Below are 18,582 nucleotides of genomic sequence, written 5' to 3' on the forward strand. Positions count from 1 at the left end.
ATCAGCTGAACGTTAATAAAGTAATGCTCTCATAATGAGAATAAGAAGTTATAATGTTTAACCCCACCACCAAATAATAGGCTAATAAAACGTGGAAATGATATTATAGAAGCCTTTTCTTTTAAATAATGCTCACATTTGACTGAGGTAACATTTTGATGCTGGAATCCAGGAACGCAGTGATCCGACCAGATCACACTTTATTGATTACTGAGGATAAACCTGTCTTTAGGATTAACAACATATTAACAAACCTGTCCTACGTCAGAATGGTGAATGGATACTATGGACACAGCTAGATTTCATCCATACTGTATCCTCATCAGATGATAAGACATAACATGATGTGATGTGGTCAATATTATGAATTAATAGCGCGACATGTTGGCATGAAAGTCCAATATGTGAAACTGTGGCCACATTTGCAGAAACGGAAAACATCCAGAGGGACCTAATAATTCAGCTCTAAATGTGTCAACTGAAAAGAAATACAAATTGGTTGAATTTGCATCATGTCTACCATATGCATCCAAGCAATAGATCTTTGACATATGTTTTTTTAATGTATTGACACATTTTGGGAACATACAAATATTATTTGAGGTTTGGCACTATTGTCATTGCTTTTTCATGAAGAATAAGGCATTCTAATAACATATATGAAAGGTTAGAGGCATATAAGTCTGTTCCTGAGCAGACGTGAGTTTGAGTGTCCGCCCAAATTCACGGTAAAAAAAAGATGAATGAATACTGAACGTGTGAAGTCACGTATATGCACATTAGTACAAAATATGTGAGGACCTGAGCTTAGTGAATGAGACCCAATGCCTCACAACGCCTCACAACACATCGCATTGTGACACATTGTGTGCTTGTAGATCGGCAATATTTAAAATAAAGCCGATCTACAAGCTCACGTGTCACATTGAGACAGGTTGTGAGCTTGTAGTTCAGCTATATTTGAAACAAAATTTGCAGATCTAAAAACTCACAACGAGTCACATTGAGACAGGTTGTGAGCTTGTAGATCAGCTGTATTTCAAACATACTGTAAAAAGAGCCAATCTACAAACTCACAATACGTTGCATCATGACCAGGGTTTTCGCAAGGCAATGTTTGGGCCGGCCACCTTGACCGACAGGATTATATTTTACCGGCCAAAGAATACATTAATCGTCCATATTATAATTAACATCACATGTGTGTTTGCAGATACATTCACCCACCTGATAGTTACACCTCGTTACGTTAGCGCTGAGCTTCTTTCCACTTTATCACAGATGCAATCTGTTTCTGTTTTTATAGTTAACTAAATAATATCTACTCTATCATGCAGAGGAGTCGCTTTCCAAACAATAACTGAATAAATTGGGCGTTAGTGCGACTACGTCACACAGTATGAACACATTAATATATGTTTTGGGCCCTACATCTTATTCAACCTTAATATGCAAAACCTACAGCTTTTGTTTAGTTTTGTTAATGTTAATTATGTCATCATGAATTATGGTACAAGGAAGGTTCATAACTTGCCTGTAATGTATGTGTGTCACCAACTTTCACCACTTTATCCATTGCAGACAGACAGACAGACTAATAACAGCATTTTCCCAATCAGTCACGGTGGTCTGTGATCTTTATAATTAACAGCCAATTAAATATTTTATCCGTCAATGGCCAGTAAATACCGGCTAACAGAAACCCTGATCATGACGTGTGGTGAGCTTTTAGATAGACTATTACAAAGAAATAAAAATTGCTGATCTACAAGCTCACATCGTGTTATATTGTGAGCCTTTACATCGGCTATATTACAAGAATAGGCAAAAATAGCAGATCTACAAGCTCGCCACGCCTCACATTATGATGCGCTATGAGTTGGTAGATTTGCTATATTTCAAAAACAGCCGATCTACAAGCTCACAACATGTTGCAATGTGACAGGTAGTGAGTTATTTCAAACATCAACAAGTAGAAGATCACGCTCATCCAAAGTCATTTAAAAAGCCAGATGCAGAGCAGAACTCTGCACTGGAATAATTATGATCCATAAGTTAAATGGTTTATTACCATCATGAATGTGATGTTTAAAGCCTACTGGATCTTCCTCACACCTCAATCCTACATATTATTAAGGACTGTCTGTCTGTCTGTCTGTCTGTCTGTCTGTCTGTCTGTGTCTGAGTGTCTGTCTGTCTGTCTGTCTGTCTGTCTGTCTGTCTGTCTGTCTGTCTGTCTGAAGTGCTTGGTCCTCCTCAGTGGCTGAAGCACATGGTCATTCATCATTAGTAAATGCCCACCGTGAGGAAGTCTGTTTTTCACTTTTTCAAGCAGTTTATCAGCCTTTTTTAGAAACGCTGTCTAACTCTAAGACCACAGTTTGCACCGTTACTGCACATGCCCAATGGGATGAATGCATTTTTACAGGGTTGCCAGGTTTCGTGAGAGAAACAAGCAGCCAGGTCTATGAAAACGAGCCCTAACAAACAGAGCCCAAGTCGCTTATAATAAGCGCCATCATGGCAACATGATCATCTGCAGCCGTGTGTGTCTGTCTGTTCGCTCGGGTCCGCGGCCGTGTATGTGCATGCAGGTTGGGGAGGCACGTGTCAGAAAGTACATTATTTGTGTTCGCACGACGACCGTGTGTGTGTTCACGATGGGGTGCGGCTCTGGCCGCATGAGGAGGTGTGTGTGTGTGTGTGTGTGTGTGTGTGTGTGTGTGTGTGTGTGTGTGTGTGTGTGTGTGTGTGTGTGTGTGTGTGTGTGTGTGTGTGTGTGTGTGTGTGTGTGTGTGTGTGTGTGTGTGTGCTCACAACGGGGTCATGCATGTGTGTGTTTTTGCGACGGGGGACGGCTCCGCCCGTTGGAAGTGTTTATGGGCTTGTGTTTTTGTGTGTGTGTGTTCTCTGTGGCTCCACAGCACGGTGACGGGATGCGTGTGTGTGTGTGTTGTACACAGTACAGAGTACACACTCACTTTCCATCCTGATAGACTGTCTGTTCACATCACATAACCCACACTGCACACTTTAGGTGCTCATATCCCCCCACAGGTATGGTCTAGTATATCAAACAATAGCCGATTTACAAGCTCACAAAGCACATCAGTGTGATGGGTTGTGAGCTTGTAGATCAGCTGTATTTAAAGAAAGATAGCTGATCTACAAGCTCACAAGGATCACATTGCAACACGTTGTGAGCTTGTTGTTTGGCTTTGTTTAAAACTCAAAACTAGCAGATCTACAAACTCATGAGTTACATTGTGACAGGTTGTGAGTTTGTAGATCAGCTGTATTTCAAACATAAACTCACAATATGTTGTTTAACGTGTGATGAACTTTTAGATGGACTTTTACCTTTTTAAACAGCGGATTATCAATATTTGAAATAAATGAAATAGCCGATCTACAAGCTCACCATGCGTCACATCATGATGCGTTGTGAGCTTCTTACATAACAAATAGGAGATCTACAAGCTCACAACGCCTCGCATTGTGAAACGTTGTGAGCTTTTAAATCAGCTTGAAATTCCTCCATATTTCAAAAACAACTAAATAACCGATCTATAAGTTATCAACACCTCACACCATGGTGTGAGGTGTTGATAACTTATAGATGCTGAATGTTTTCTATGTAACACAGTGGTTTACAAACTGGCGGTCGGGATCCCCAGGGGGGTCACCAAATTATGTTGGGGGGTCCCCAGATGATTATATTAATGTGTAACATTTTATCTCAACAGTAAACAAACCAACATACAGTATAAGTGTATACAGGGTATCTGCACATTTATAAAGTTACAATGTAAGGACTTTTAAGACCTTTTTAATACCAAATTGTCAAATATTACACATTAAAGAGGCACATATTGTAAAAATAGCCGATCTACAGGCGGTAGATCGGCTATTAATATCCAATCTACAAGCTCACAACGCGTTGTGAGCTTGTAGATTGGATATTTTCACAATATTTATCTGTGGAACCGAGTCAAACTAAATGACTCCTCAACTCCTACAACTCCCCCCACCCTGACAAGTGCTTGTCAGAGTGGGGGGTCCCCAGTTCAAATATGATTATTTTGGGGGGTCCCCAGTTTAAATGATTATTTTGGGGGGTCCCCAGTTCAAATGATTATTTTTGGGGGGTCCCCAGTTCAAATATGATTATTTTTGGGGGGTCCCCAGTTCAAATATGATTATTTTTGGGGGTCTCCAGTTCAAGGAAGATTATTTTGGGAAGTCTCCAGTTTAAATGATTATTTTGGGGGGATGCCCATTCAAATGATTATTTTGGGGGGTCAGTTCAAATATGATTATTTTGGGGGGACCCCAGTTCAAATGATTATTTTGGGGGGTCCTTAGTTCAAATGATTATTTTGGGGGGTCCTTAGTTCAAATGATTATTTTGGGGGGTCGCATTCTTAAAAGTTTAGGTTCCTTTGATGTAACTGATGTGTGTATTTTCAAAGGTGTAAAGTAACTAAGTACATTTACTCAAGTACTGTACTTAAGTAACATTTTGAGGTGTTTTTTACTTTATAGTTAGGGAATTTTAGCAAGATTTGTGGACCATCTGTGAAAAAATTTACTACCAATAGCTTTCTTCACCAATGTGTTCTTATAGGTGTCTAGAATCACCTCTCAATTTATTTAAACCCAAATCCTTGTGGAAAATCCTGGAGAGCCAATCAAAGTTAAGGAGCCCAAAGGGCTTGGGTGAAAAATATGAAAAGAAATAAAAGTCTTGTGAGGTGTCTAACTAGGGGTTTTCAGGGGTGCTGAATCCATTCCAACCATTATTTTTGAGTAAAAATGTATCCCTGGCCATCTAATATTGGTATATTGGTTATTGTTAGTGTATAATCAGTGTATAATCAATGGTAGGGGATTGGGGCGTTGTTGAATTGATTCTATTCTGAAAAATAAAATAAGAAAATATTGCTAAACACTTGATAAGAGTGTACACCTACTGTGCACATGCTCAGTGGGATACACTGTCTGCATGTGGGGAAGGAGCGGGAGTGTTGCATCCTGGCAAATATGTCTGGACGATTTTAAGGTACGGTAGTTTATCTACTTTTTGGCATTTATTTTCCTCTGCTGGCAAAACTTTTGATTACTGTGAATTTAGATGTCAATTTTCTCTAGCCTATTGCTTACATTGAACAACCATTAGTTAAACAATCATGACACTTGTCTTTTAGTAGACAACATGGAAGAGGATTCTGTAGCTTGTGGCTTAAGGTGCTTCATCTGTGGTGGTCCTGAGACTGAGATTCAAAAGCTCTCAAAAGTCACCCAAAAAGGCTATGCAAAGATTTTTTTTTATTCTGAATGTGCGGATGATGCAGCATTAATCAGAAGACTATGTGAGGACTGGAAAACTGCGATGACCACAAACTAAGATACCATTTGGAATGCCAAACCGAGCTATACAGTCGTGCAAGAAGTATATCCACTGGATATCGTACGTTTTTTTTCATTGTGATGAAAGTTGCCACTTGCAGATTTCTATCCTATGTTATGAGTGACATCATAATTTAATAAAAACTTTAAACATAATCTATTCTTTAGAGCAAGAAGAGCAAGACCAACGGCCAGACAGGATGAAAAGACACAGGGCATTGTCTGGGTCAAGTAGTTGAAGTGCTAGCTGGCACACTTAATCTACCATAATACTTGCATCCTTTGCAATGAAGGTATCAATGTTGGCACATTGAAAATAAACCCTGGTAAGTCTTTTGTATGTAAGATTCAAATGAATTTTGATAATTGTTTTTCTTGCTCCTCATTGTAGGCTTCCACTCAAAGTCAAATAATTTAATCATGCACATACTGTATGTGGCTACATTTTATCCAGACAGAGCTCGGCAGTTGTGTCGTGCACCTGATAATGTCTACCAGGACCTCCTGAAAAGGAGTTTGATGCAGAGAGCAAAGTGACGAGGTCATGACTGGGGACTTGGGGATGTCGCTGGTCGCCTGGTGGCAGAAGAGGCAGTATATCATATTCGATGCAGAAGAGAACCCTGTTACAAAGTCTGAGGTAACATTATATGGATACACAATACAGCTGTACAATACAACTCACATTTCTTATCCTGAGGGAAGAAATATATTTTTTTTGTGAAACTTTTGACTTCAAAATAATTTATTCTGCAAGATTGATATGGGTCCAGGAATGAGGGGGACTAATAAAGGATAAGAAATGTGAGTTGTATTGTACAGCTGTATTGTGTATCCATATAATGTTACCTTAGACTTTGTAACAGGGTTCTCAAAGTCTCTTCTTCATCGAATATGATATACTGCCTCTTCTGCCACCAGGCGACCAGCGAGGTGATGGTCCCCAGTCATCACCTCGTCGCTTTGCTCTCTGCATCAAACTCCTTTTCAGTTGGTCCTGGTAGACATTATCAGGTGCACGATACAACTGCCGAGCTCTGTCTGGATAAAAGGTAGCCACATACAGTATGTGCATGATTAAATTATTTGACTTTGAGTGGAAGCCTACAATGAGGAGCAAGAAAAACAGTTATCAAAATTCATTTGAATCTTACATGCAAAAGACTTACCAGGGGTTCTTTTCAATGTGCCAACATTGATACCTTCAAAAGGATGCAAGTATTATTGTTGTGATGCCCTCCCCTATTATTTGTCATGGCTGGCTCTTGCCACGACAAATAATAGGGGAGGGAGACCAACGGAAAGTATAACAAAGATATTTATTAACTAACTAGAGTTTCGGGGGGCTACGCCCCCCTCAACCCCAGCCGCGCACGGGGCCCAGCGTGGCCGTGTGTATATTGGGGGACCCAAATTGCCGGAGTGAAACTGTGGAAAAGTTTTTTTGAAAAAGGAAAAAATTTGAAGAAATAATATTTGTTATGTTTCAGGGGGTCCACAGGGGGTCCGCGGACCCCCTGATGGTCCACTGACCCCCTGTGGAGTGTTGGGACGCGCGGGGACACCCCTGGAACATTGCGGACCATTTCGGTGTTTTTTTTTTTTTCATGAAGGTGGTTGCTTGTTTCTGGCGCAGGCTGTGCAAACCTGGCAACCCAGCGCATGCTGCCGCACGTTTAAGTGGCGTAGCGTCATGAGGGTCAGTGGGGCCGTGGCTCGGTCAGTGAAGACCCTGTAGTGCGGATGATATGTGGCATAGAGGGGCAGATTGTAAATCCACAGAGGAAACATCCGTGGGCTACCATTGGTTCAGCGATGTGTGCGGTCGCCCTGCGGCCCCTCCTCCTCCACCAATGTGCAGTATTGAGAGCCCTGACGTCACAACAATTGGAGCGATGGGCACTGCACTGTGGTTGGTTAGGGTACACCTAGGGCCCAGGTAGAACCCAGTTAAAGCCTGCATGGGCAAAGCCAGTTAGGACCCGCCTTGGTCCCACATAAACATGGCTAGTTGGGGCCCACCTAAGGGCCAGGTAGAAGCTACTTATAGCCTGCATGGGCATCGCAGTTGGGACTGAAGTGGATGCCGCTGACATTGCTGACATGGGGTCCATATGGTTTAGCCCACCTTGAAACCATATGGGAACTACGCTGGCATGCTGGCTGTAATGCAAACGCTGCATCATACCTGCAGTGTGTAGTTTGATGTTGTGTGTGTAGCAGATATACCTGCAGTGTGTAGATCAATGTCCATAGGCAAGTCAATGGCCAGCAGTTTTTTTTTTCCCCAGCAGAGTTTCTAGTGTCTCTGTGTCTCTCTGGAAGAGGTTGCACATGAACTCTGCAGCCGCACTGAGGCGCTCCAACACAAACACTCTGACATTAAGCTGCTTCACACAACAAACATCAGCACCACGCTGCTGTTTGTCCAAAAGACACAATATCTCCTCTCCCACCGACGTCATGTGTTCATTTATCGACAGCCGTACAGACTCCTTTTGACACATTTTACGTCGTTTATCCAGCTCTCACTGACTGTCCACATCGGGCTGTTATTTTGCTGCGATCAAGTCAACGATGTCAGAGATTAGCTATCACAGACGGACGGACAGGGGGTGAAACATAGTCTTGCGCCATGCCTTTCGGCCTGGCGGAGACAATAAAAAACCGAAAGTAAAGGAAATGGCCATTTCTGCAACAGAAGTAGTCAATAAACTATGCTATGAAAACATGGGCCACATTGGCAAAGAATGTAAGAAAGAGGCAATGATGTAGAAAATAGCCGATCTCCAAGCTTACAAAGCCTCTCAACGTGAGGCGTTTCGAGCTTGTAGATCGGCTATTTTCACAATATTTACTTGTGGAACGGAGTCAAACAGAATGGGGGGGTCCCAGATCAAGTACGTGTATTTGGGGGGGGGGGGGGGGGGGGGGGGCGGCGTGAAAGGGTTGATAAACACTGCTCTAGTCGGAGCGAAATTATCTGAAATTACTACATGACCATAATGCAGCCTAACATGCATTGCACGGGGCGGTCCTGCCATTACGTTAGTTACTGTAGTTGCTGTGGAGCGACATAGTTCTCCAGAAGACACACACAAACATACACCATCTACAATGGACGAACTGAGCAGCAATATAGACATTCACCACACGAACGTGCATTGTTGACAAAGTGATTGCACAGGCGCTGCAGGCATGACAACCAGGTTAGCGTTAGCGACATGGCAGCTATCACAGAGCCCTGTCCGTCGTGCTGCAACTGCCTGTGATGGCTACAGCAGTAACAGCAAGCTGTCTGCGATGCCATTGTCTGGAGACTGCTCTTAGCGTGACACGACCAATGAGAGTGAGCGCTGTAGTTGTTGCTAAGATACGGTGGCGTCTCTGCCCCATAGCTTGTAGATCTCTCACACATGATTGGCGTAGGCTGCGTTGCCAGGTCTGACTTTGTGTCTAAGCAATGGTCGGCTTATTTTTGCGCGCCTTTGGGCTCGTTTGCATTGTGCGCACGGCAGCGCTTGTTTAGCGTACGTCAGCGCGACGTGGCAACGGACGTGGCAACGTGAAAGGTGATTGGCTGGTGAAAAGAAACACCCGACGTTACACCAGAAATGGTGCCTGGAGAAAATGGTGACCAAAAAAAAAGTTTGGAAAAAAAGGAAAAAACCCCCGCAGCGGCTGCCTGTTGTTGTGGTGATGAGGTCGTGCGCACGGTAAACGGTACGAAGCTGGCTCCCCTTCCGTTTTGTCCGACATTTGGTGAGTAGAATTAATTATGTTTCGCGGTGGAAACGGTGTAGTGAGCAGTGAGATGTCCCCTACGCGAGGCGTAAATTCAGCGCGGCCGGCGTGGCGAGTCAGTAGGCGACATGTGGTCTGGCGGTGCGTTGTTTATTCGATAACAGAGCTGTGGGGTGTCACCACCGAGGGTGCGGAAGTTGCTCGCCATTTATATAGTTAGATAAACTAACCAACAACTGAGAGATAACTGAACATACAGGGAAATCATAGCAATAAAGGAATGAGGTGTGGAGTCAGTAAATCAGTAGTGTAAGTGTGGATGAGTGAAACATGGTGTAGTGCAGGGTGTGTGTGTGGATGAAAAGAATAATCAACTAGAACAGAACATAAGCATGGGGAGCAGCTGAAGAGGACGGCAGTCCCCTCTCCTCTGGATCTCAACATAGACTGCTCATGGGCTGGTTTTTATAGACTCCTGGAGGCACCGGGCCCAGGTGCTCTCCAATGAGCCATTAGTACTGCCACACCCTGTTCACCTAAAAGGAACAGCATTAGCAGAGCACACTCCCATATACCATATAAGGGAGTGGGCATCACATGGTAGATCAAGTGTGCCAGCTAGCACTTGAACTACTTGACCCAGACAATGCCCTGTGTCTTTTCTTCCTGTCTGGCCGTTGGTCTTGCTCATCTTGCTCTAAAGAATAGTAGGTGTACACTCTTATCAAGTGTTTAGCAATATTTTCTTATTTTATTTTTCAGAATAGAATCAATTCAACAACGCCCCAATCCCCTACCATTGATTATACACTGATTATACACTAACAATAACCAATATACCAATATTAGATGGCCAGGGAGACATTTTTACTCAAAAATAATGGTTGGAATGGATTCAGCACCCCTAGTTAGACACCTCACAAGACTTTTATTTCTTTTCATATTTTTCACCCAAGCCCTCTAGGCTCCTTAACTTTGATTGGCTCTCCAGGATTTTCCACGAGGAGTTGGGTTTAAATAAATTGAGAGGTGATTCTAGACACCTATAAGAACACATTGGTGAAGAAAGCTATTGGTAGTAAATTTTTTCAAAGATGGTCCACAAATATTGCTAAAATTCCCTAACTATTACTGGAGTATTTCCAATTTTCAGTACTTTCAAAGGCATGTTGTACTTTTACTCCACTACAATTATTTGAAAACTTTAGTTACTAGTTACTTGGAGGATTTTGATTATTATTACAAAACATTTTGGCCTTTTGAAAATAGCAGCTCACAATGCGTCGTGATGCGACGCATCGTGAGCTTGTAGATCTGCTATTTTCAAATGATTTTTACGCAATTTATATTTGAAAACTTGTGAAATGGGACATTCTGCATAATAAGTAGGCTACTTTCTACCTTTGGTACTTTAATTACATTTTAATACCAATACTTTTGTACTTTTACACAAGTACATTTTGAATTCCGGACTTTTACTTGTAACAGAGTATGTATACATTGCAGTATTGATACTTTTACTTAAGTAAAACATGTGAGTACTTTTCCACATTGATGTCATTTCACATAAACGTAATGTAAACATTTTCTCACAGAAAGTCACTTCTCACCTGGAGGCTTTAAGACATTCTGACTCACATTTTACTGTGTTGTCGTCAGGCAGAAACCTTGTATCTCTGACACGTTGTGAGCTTGTAGATCTGCTATTTTCACTATTTTAAAATGTTTAGTGGTAGTTTTGGACATACAAGGTTTCCACCCGACAGCAACGCTGTGTGTGTGTGTGTGTGTGTGTGTGTGTGTGTGTGTGTGTGTGTGTGTGTGTGTGTGTGTGTGTGTGTGTGTGTGTGTGTGTGTGTGTGTGTGTGTGTCAGTGAATGATGTATTTAATGTTTACTGTGTTGTTTTTCTCATCAGATTTCCATCCTCTCACACTGGACACAAACACAGCAAACAGCCTCCTCTCTCTGTCTGAGAACAACAGAAAGGTGACATATGTGTGGGTACAGGATCAATCATATCCTGAACATCCTGACAGGTTTGATTACTGGCCTCAGGTTCTGTGTACAGAGGGTCTGACTGGACGCTGTTACTGGGAGGTAGAGTGGAGTAAAGAGGTTTCTATAGCAGTGACTTACAGAGGGATCAGCAGGAAAGGAAGTGGTGATGACGGTTGTCTTGGAAACAATGACAAGTCCTGGAGTCTAGACTGTAGAGATGGTCGTCATGGTAACAGTTACACTGTCAGACACAATAGTAAGGACACTGACCTCCCTGTCAGTCCATCTAAATCCAACAGAGTAGCAGTGTATCTGGACTGGTCTGCTGGGACTCTGTCCTTCTATAAAGGGTCCTCTGACTCACTGACACACCTGTACACCTTCCAGAACACATTCTCTGAACCTCTCTATGCTGGGTTCCGGTTATACTGGACCTCCTCCTCAGTGTATCTGTGTGAGCAGAGATAGAGTCTCTATGTGAGGATGACATCAGGTCACCATGGTTACTCAACATGTTTGAGTGAGTGCAGGTTGTCATGGTTACCACTGTTGCCAGGATACTTTGAGACTAGCTGAGTCTGACGTCATGGACTCCATATTTGGGCATGAGTGACTCATCATGACATCACGGTGACATCATCATGATGATGTAATAAGCAGCACAGTAACAGTCACATTGTGAGCTTGTAGATCGACTATTTTCCAACAGCGAAGTAAATGATGGTTAAAGTGGTTACGCTGATTTTGATGCTGTATATTTAAAGATTTAGCTTAGGACCCCCTGGTATCCCCTCAAGGACCCCCGGGGGCCCCTGGACCTCACTTTGAGAATCAGTCGTCCATAAATCAGTTTAAACACGTTAACCTCTGTATATATTGGCTATTTGAAAGTAGCAGATCTACAAGCGCACAACGTGTCGCATCGCGACGGGTGTAGATCTGCTACTTTTAAAAAAAGTAAGATTTCTTTTTAATATAATATATTTTAATATAATATATTTTAATATAATATATTTTAGAAAATTATAACCGAAATCTTCTATGGGGTCCCTTGCACAAATGTGTTCAAATGGGGGTCCGTGGCACAAATATGTTCAAATGGGGGTCCCTGGTACAAATATGTTCAAATGGGGGTCCCTGGCACAAATATGTTCAAATGGGGGTCCCTGGTACAAATGTGTTCAAATGGGGGTCCGTGGCACAAATATGTTCAAATGGGGGTCCCTGGCACAAATATGTTCAAATGGGGGTCCCTGGCACAAATAAGTTCAAATGGGGGTCCCTGGCACAAATATGTTCAAATGGTTGTCCCTGGCACAAATATGTTAAAATGGGGTCCCTGGCACAAATATGTTCAAATGGGGGTCCCTGGCACAAATGTGTTCAAATGGGGGTCCCTGGCACAAATATGTTCAAATTGGGGTCCCTGGCACAAATATGTTCAAATGGGGGTCCCTGGTCAAATCCATATTAATGTCAAACTCTATGGTATTAAAAGAGTCATCACCACAGGGAGCTTTAGATTAGATTAGATAGAAGTGAACAAACCTCCACTCCATACATTTATAAATATGTATCATAAATACTGTCCATCAACACTGATGATGATGATGATGATGATGATGATGATGTTGATGATGTAAATATCAGTTTAAACACGTTAACCTCTGTATATATTGGCTATTTGAAAGTAGCAGATCTACAAGCTCACAACGTGTCGCATCGCGACGGGTTGTGAGCTTGTAGAAAAAAAAGTATGATATTTTTTATATAATATATTTTAGAAAATTATAACCGAAATCTTGTATTGGGGTCCGTGGCACAAATGTGTTCAAATGGGGGTCCGTGGCACAAATGTGTTCAAATGGGGGTCCGTGGCACAAATGTGTTCAAATGGGGGTCCGTGGCACAATTATGTTCAAATGGGGGTCCCTGGCACAAATGTGTTCAAATGGGGGTCCCTGACACAAATATGTTCAAATGGGGGTCCGCGGCACAAATATGTTCAAATGGGGGTCCCTGACACAAATATGTTCAAATGGGGGTCCCTGGCACAAATATGTTCAAATGGGGGTACGTGGCACAAATGTGTTCAAATGGGGGTCCGTGGCACAAATATGTTCAAATTGGGGTCCGTGGCACAATGTGTTCAAATGGGGGTCCCTGGCACAAATTAGTTCAAATGGGGGTCCGTGGCACAATGTGTTCAAATGGGGGTCCCTGGTCAAATCCATATTAAGGTCAAACTCTATGGTATAAAATGAGTCATCACCACAGGGAGCTTTAGATCTTAGATTAGATTAGATAGAAGTGAACAAACCTCCACTCCATACATTTATAAATATGTATCATAAATACTGTCCATCAACACTGATGATGATGATGATGATGATGATGATGATGTAAATATCAGTGTCATATTGTGTCTCTTATGACACAGACTCATATTTTATGTAATGTTTAATTTTTGATATTTTTACACAAGAATAGACTGAGGAAAACTATATATTTGATCATGTAATTCTCACAGTAATAATATAGTTTATTGTATATAAACCTTTATACTTATCCAGTTAACCCCTTATACTTTATTGACTGGAGTCCCCCAGGGTTCTGTAATTGCCCCCCCCCCCCCCTAATATCTAGATCTACGTCACAAAGCGACACATTGTGAGTAGTGTTCAGTGTTCATTATTTTTATTACATGTTTTTAACTTAGTAGCCAATCATGTTTCAAAGTTTCTCCTCAGTTTAGTGGTTATGCCAATGAACTCCTCCCCACACACATCTCTGTGTTGTCTCCTATTGGCTCACCTGCCAGTGAGGAGCCCCCACCGGCAGGACGTAGCGTCCCACTCCTCCCGCCCAGCACTCCCCCCCCCCCCCCCCCTCCTCCCAGCCCATAGGAGTACATACAGTGACATATATCCTCCTCCTCCCGCCCGGCTTCCCTCCCCTGAACACGGGTCAGTTGTGTTCACATAGACGTTGGACAAAGCCGGATGCACCACGGTGGATTGTAACCCACAACCTCCGTGGTGGTGGGCAGGGACTTTACCACTGAGCCACCCGAGTGATGTGAGCAGTGTTCATTTTGACAGCACATTTCACTCATAGTTTGACTCTCATCTTGGACTTTGTCAATCACTCTGGATTCAAACATCTACTAAATGTGTTTATCAACTCAAATCAATCATTGTTTATTCATTGATTCATTAAGACATCATTGTTTCCTCACTCATTCCATGATTGTGTTTTCATTGAATATGAATGTGATATTATTCTCATTCTTCACATGTTATTGTATGATCATGTGTAGAAGTATGAATAGTTTAATAAATGTATTCTTGACAGTCTGTCGTTGTTCCTGTGTATTAATATTCATAGTGTTGTCATGACAACATGGCCACAGCTCATTGGTCATGTATAATAACTACGTTGGAGCAGGGCTCATCAATGTGTCCGTGGTAAAGTTTAGATTCTCTGTTTTACATAACATTATTGTTCTTATTTTGATCATAAGAACCAATTACTGAATGTCAGTCTCCAGGTTTTCTTCAGAATATGTATGACACTGATTTACTACCACACTATATGACACATTATGAGTCACTAGTACTAGTGGTTCTCACACCTTTTATATGCAAGGTCCAAGGCCAAATACATATGATTTTGGGGGTCCTTGACATGGAAAAGTTGGATCACCACGAGCAACAAACTTTAAGGATTTGGAAAACATACTTGTTCTTTGCCTGGCCTACTTGTTGTTAACTAGTTGTACGAATGCTTGTTTTATTGTTGAATTGTTTATTGGATCTTGTTTAGTCAATACAATGATTTGTTTTAGCTCCTGCTCATTTGATTTTGCTATTTTGTCTCATCTGTTTAAGAAAGTAGATAGCTGATATATAGCACTTTTACCTTAGCGCTAGGTATAGTCTTGGTTGCTTGTTATTGCATAAAATGCACTTATAACCTCTGGTGATTAGTAGCTTTAGTTCCCTACCTTTGTTGATTGCACTTATTGTAAGTCGCTTTGGATAAAAGCGTCTGCTAAATGACTGTAATGTAATGTAATGTAATCTACAAGCTCATAGCGCGGCACCCGGTGCCGCGCTATGAGCTTGTAGATCTGCCGTTTTTTAATAGCCAAATAAATCTTAAAATGACAGAGTATATCAATTTAGGGGTCCTTGTCATGAAAAAGGTTGAAAACCACTGGATTAAACTATAGAGAGAGGTTAGACTTGTAGGCTGCTTTACTTTGTGATTAATAAGTCATAACCCTAGAAAAAAGAAAACTAAAGCCAACTCTCACTGCTTTATAAAACAAAGACTAAAGCAACAAAAAGGGTCCATTTGTGACCCCTGGTGGTCCCCAGGCCCAATGTTGAGAAACTGTGATTTAGACGCTAAGAAACTCCCAGGCTTTAATTTATTTAATTTATAATAAAATGTTGCATAAACAGTGTTTACAGTAACATGTTGGATGTTCATTTAACTCTGAGATACAGATGGATAAATTAACACTGAGCTTTGTTGTCTTTCTTTTTGTTCTGTATTTGTTTAGGAGGGTTTATATTATATATGTATATATTTAATAGGAGGGTTTATATTATATATGTATATATTTAATAGGAGGGTTTATATTATATATGTATATATTTAATAGGAGGGTTTATATTATATATGTATATATATTTAATAGGAGGGTTTATATTATATATGTATATATTTAATAGGAGGGTTTATATTATATATGTATTATATATTTAATAGGAGGGTTTATATTATATATGTATATATTTAATAGGAGGGTTTATATTATATATGTATATATTTAATAGGAGGGTTTATATTATATATGTATATATTTAATAGGAGGGTTTATATTATATATGTATATATTTAATAGGAGGGGTTATATTATATATGTATATATTTAATAGGAGGGTTTATATTATATATATTTAATAGGAGGGTTTATATTATATATGTATATATTTAATAGGAGGGTTTATATAATATATGTATATATTTAATAGGAGGGGTTATATTATATATGTATATATTTAATAGGAGGGTTTATATTATATATATTTAATAGGAGGGTTTATATTATATATGTATATATTTAATAGGAGGGGTTATATTATATATGTATATATTTAATAGGAGGGTTTATATTATATATATTTAATAGGAGGGTTTATATTATATATGTATATATTTAATAGGAGGGTTTATATTATATATGTATATATATTTAATAGGAGGGTTTATATTATATATATTTAATAGGAGGGTTTATATTATATATGTATATATTTAATAGGAGGGTTTATATTATATATGTATATATTTAATAGGAGGGGTTTATATTATATATGTATATATTTAATAGGAGGGTTTATATTATATATGTATATATTTAATAGGAGGGTTTATATTATATATGTATATATTTAATAGGAGGGTTTATATGATATATGTATATATTTAATAGGAGGGTTTATATTATATATGTATATATTTAATAGGAGGGTTTATATTATATATGTATATATTTAATAGGAGGGTTTATATTATATATGTATATATTTAATAGGAGGGTTTATATTATATATGTATATATTTAATAGGAGGGTTTATATTATATATGTATATATTTAATAGGAGGGTTTATATTATATATGTATATATTTAATAGGAGGGTTTATATTATATATGTATATATTTAATAGGAGGGTTTATATTATATATGTATATATTTAATAGGAGGGTTTATATTATATATGTATATATTTAATAGGAGGGTTTATATTATATATGTATATATTTAATAGGAGGGTTTATATTATATATGTATATATTTAATAGGAGGGGTTATATTATATATGTATATATTTAATAGGAGGGTTTATATTATATATGTATATATTTAATAGGAGGGTTTATATTATATATGTATATATTTAATAGGAGGGGTTATATTATATATGTATATATTTAATAGGAGGGTTTATATTATATATGTATATATTTATGGTCTTATTAATGATTGGATCCAAAGAGAACCTTTGATGGTTCCTGCATTAGTGAACCAACACTCTTCATCTTCTGGGCCTTTCCTCTGTCTATAGACAGTGCTTTTCAATTATTCAAAGGAAAATATCCAAACATTTTCAATTTGTGTGTGTGTGTGTGTGTGTGTGTGTGTGTGTGTGTGTGTGTGTGTGTGTGTGTGTGTGTGTGTGTGTGTGTGTGTGTGTGTGTGTGTGTGTGTGTGTGTGTGTGTGTGTGTGTGTGTGTGTGTGTGTGTGTGTGTGTGTGTGTGTGTGTGTGTGTGTGAACTAACTAGCAGTGTTGTAAAGTAACTAAGTACATTTACTTAAGTACTGTGGTGACCCACATAGAAAGTCATCCAGAGATATTCACTAAAGAGGGCTTGTCCCTTTAAGAGCGGGGGTTAAGGGATATAGTGACTTCCGGTTCCGGGTGAAGCTTGTTGTTGTTGTTATGGCTGACCACAGTGAATGAATGTATTAATGTATTAATGTAGTGCTCACTGTGAAGTTAACTAAACTACCTCTACTTGTCTACGTCTCCTGTCTCATCCTCCATGTTGGTGACTGTGTGTAAAGGAACATGTTAAAACACGCTCATGAGCTCTAACGCAGGATGGAACCAAATACTTACGACGGCACGAGCGATGACGCTGTTGGAGGAGGAGCCACCGGCAGCCGGTCAGTACGTAACCATGGTTACCATGACGCTCTCTGTCACAAAGCGTCATGGAACCCAAAGTTCCTGTTTTTAGATTTATTTTTTACATTTAAACTCTCACATGAACATAAACGTTCACATTTCAAATATAAAGTGCTGACCCCTGACCCCTGACCCATGGATGTTACAAGTTGACCCGACCCGTGATAAGGACCGTATCTGCCGTATTGTTCAATAAAAAGCTTTTTAATCAGATCGCCGGCCATTTTCTCCGATGCTTTCAACTATGCGACACTAATGGTTGGGAGATGTATTGCACTCTGATACATTACAAAAAATATATAGAAAATGGCTGGTGATCGGATTGAAATGCTTTTTATTGAACAATACACAAGATACGGGTACTTCTGAGAGGCCCGTACATAATTATAATATCCGTGGCCATGAGGTAAACACTTTATATTTGAAATCTGAACGTTTATGTAGATATACAAGAGATAAATGGAGAAAGTGCAAACACCAGGTTGAAGTTCATCCATGACTGTCATGATATGACGGTCATGTTTCAGGGCTATTCCACTGGGCTGCATTGGTCCCGTTTATTTTATTAAAGTTAGACGTTCGTTAACGCTGGTATTTTATTAGCTCCGACGGAACCTCTCCCTCCGCTGTATAGCTCCGAGATGAGGTTCCTCGTTAGTTA

The 18,582-nt window shown here is 39.9% G+C and overlaps 1 protein-coding gene across 1 annotated transcript in view; it reads left to right on the top strand.

Moving 5' to 3' along the window:
• The window catches only part of LOC311061926 (NACHT, LRR and PYD domains-containing protein 3-like), a 106,732-nt gene extending 92,790 nt beyond the window's left edge, over positions 1 to 13,942 (top strand). The window contains exon 16 of the mRNA XM_084080632.1: positions 11,071 to 13,942. Coding sequence (XP_083936758.1) covers positions 11,071 to 11,621 — 551 coding nt within the window. The 3' untranslated portion in view covers positions 11,622 to 13,942. The remainder of the gene's footprint in view (positions 1 to 11,070) is intronic.
• Positions 13,943 to 18,582: the final 4,640 nt, after the last annotated feature.

Source organism: Gymnoscopelus microlampas (assembly GCF_963454915.1).
Source record: "Gymnoscopelus microlampas genome assembly, chromosome: 15".
Taxonomy (NCBI): Eukaryota; Metazoa; Chordata; class Actinopteri; order Myctophiformes; family Myctophidae; genus Gymnoscopelus; species Gymnoscopelus microlampas.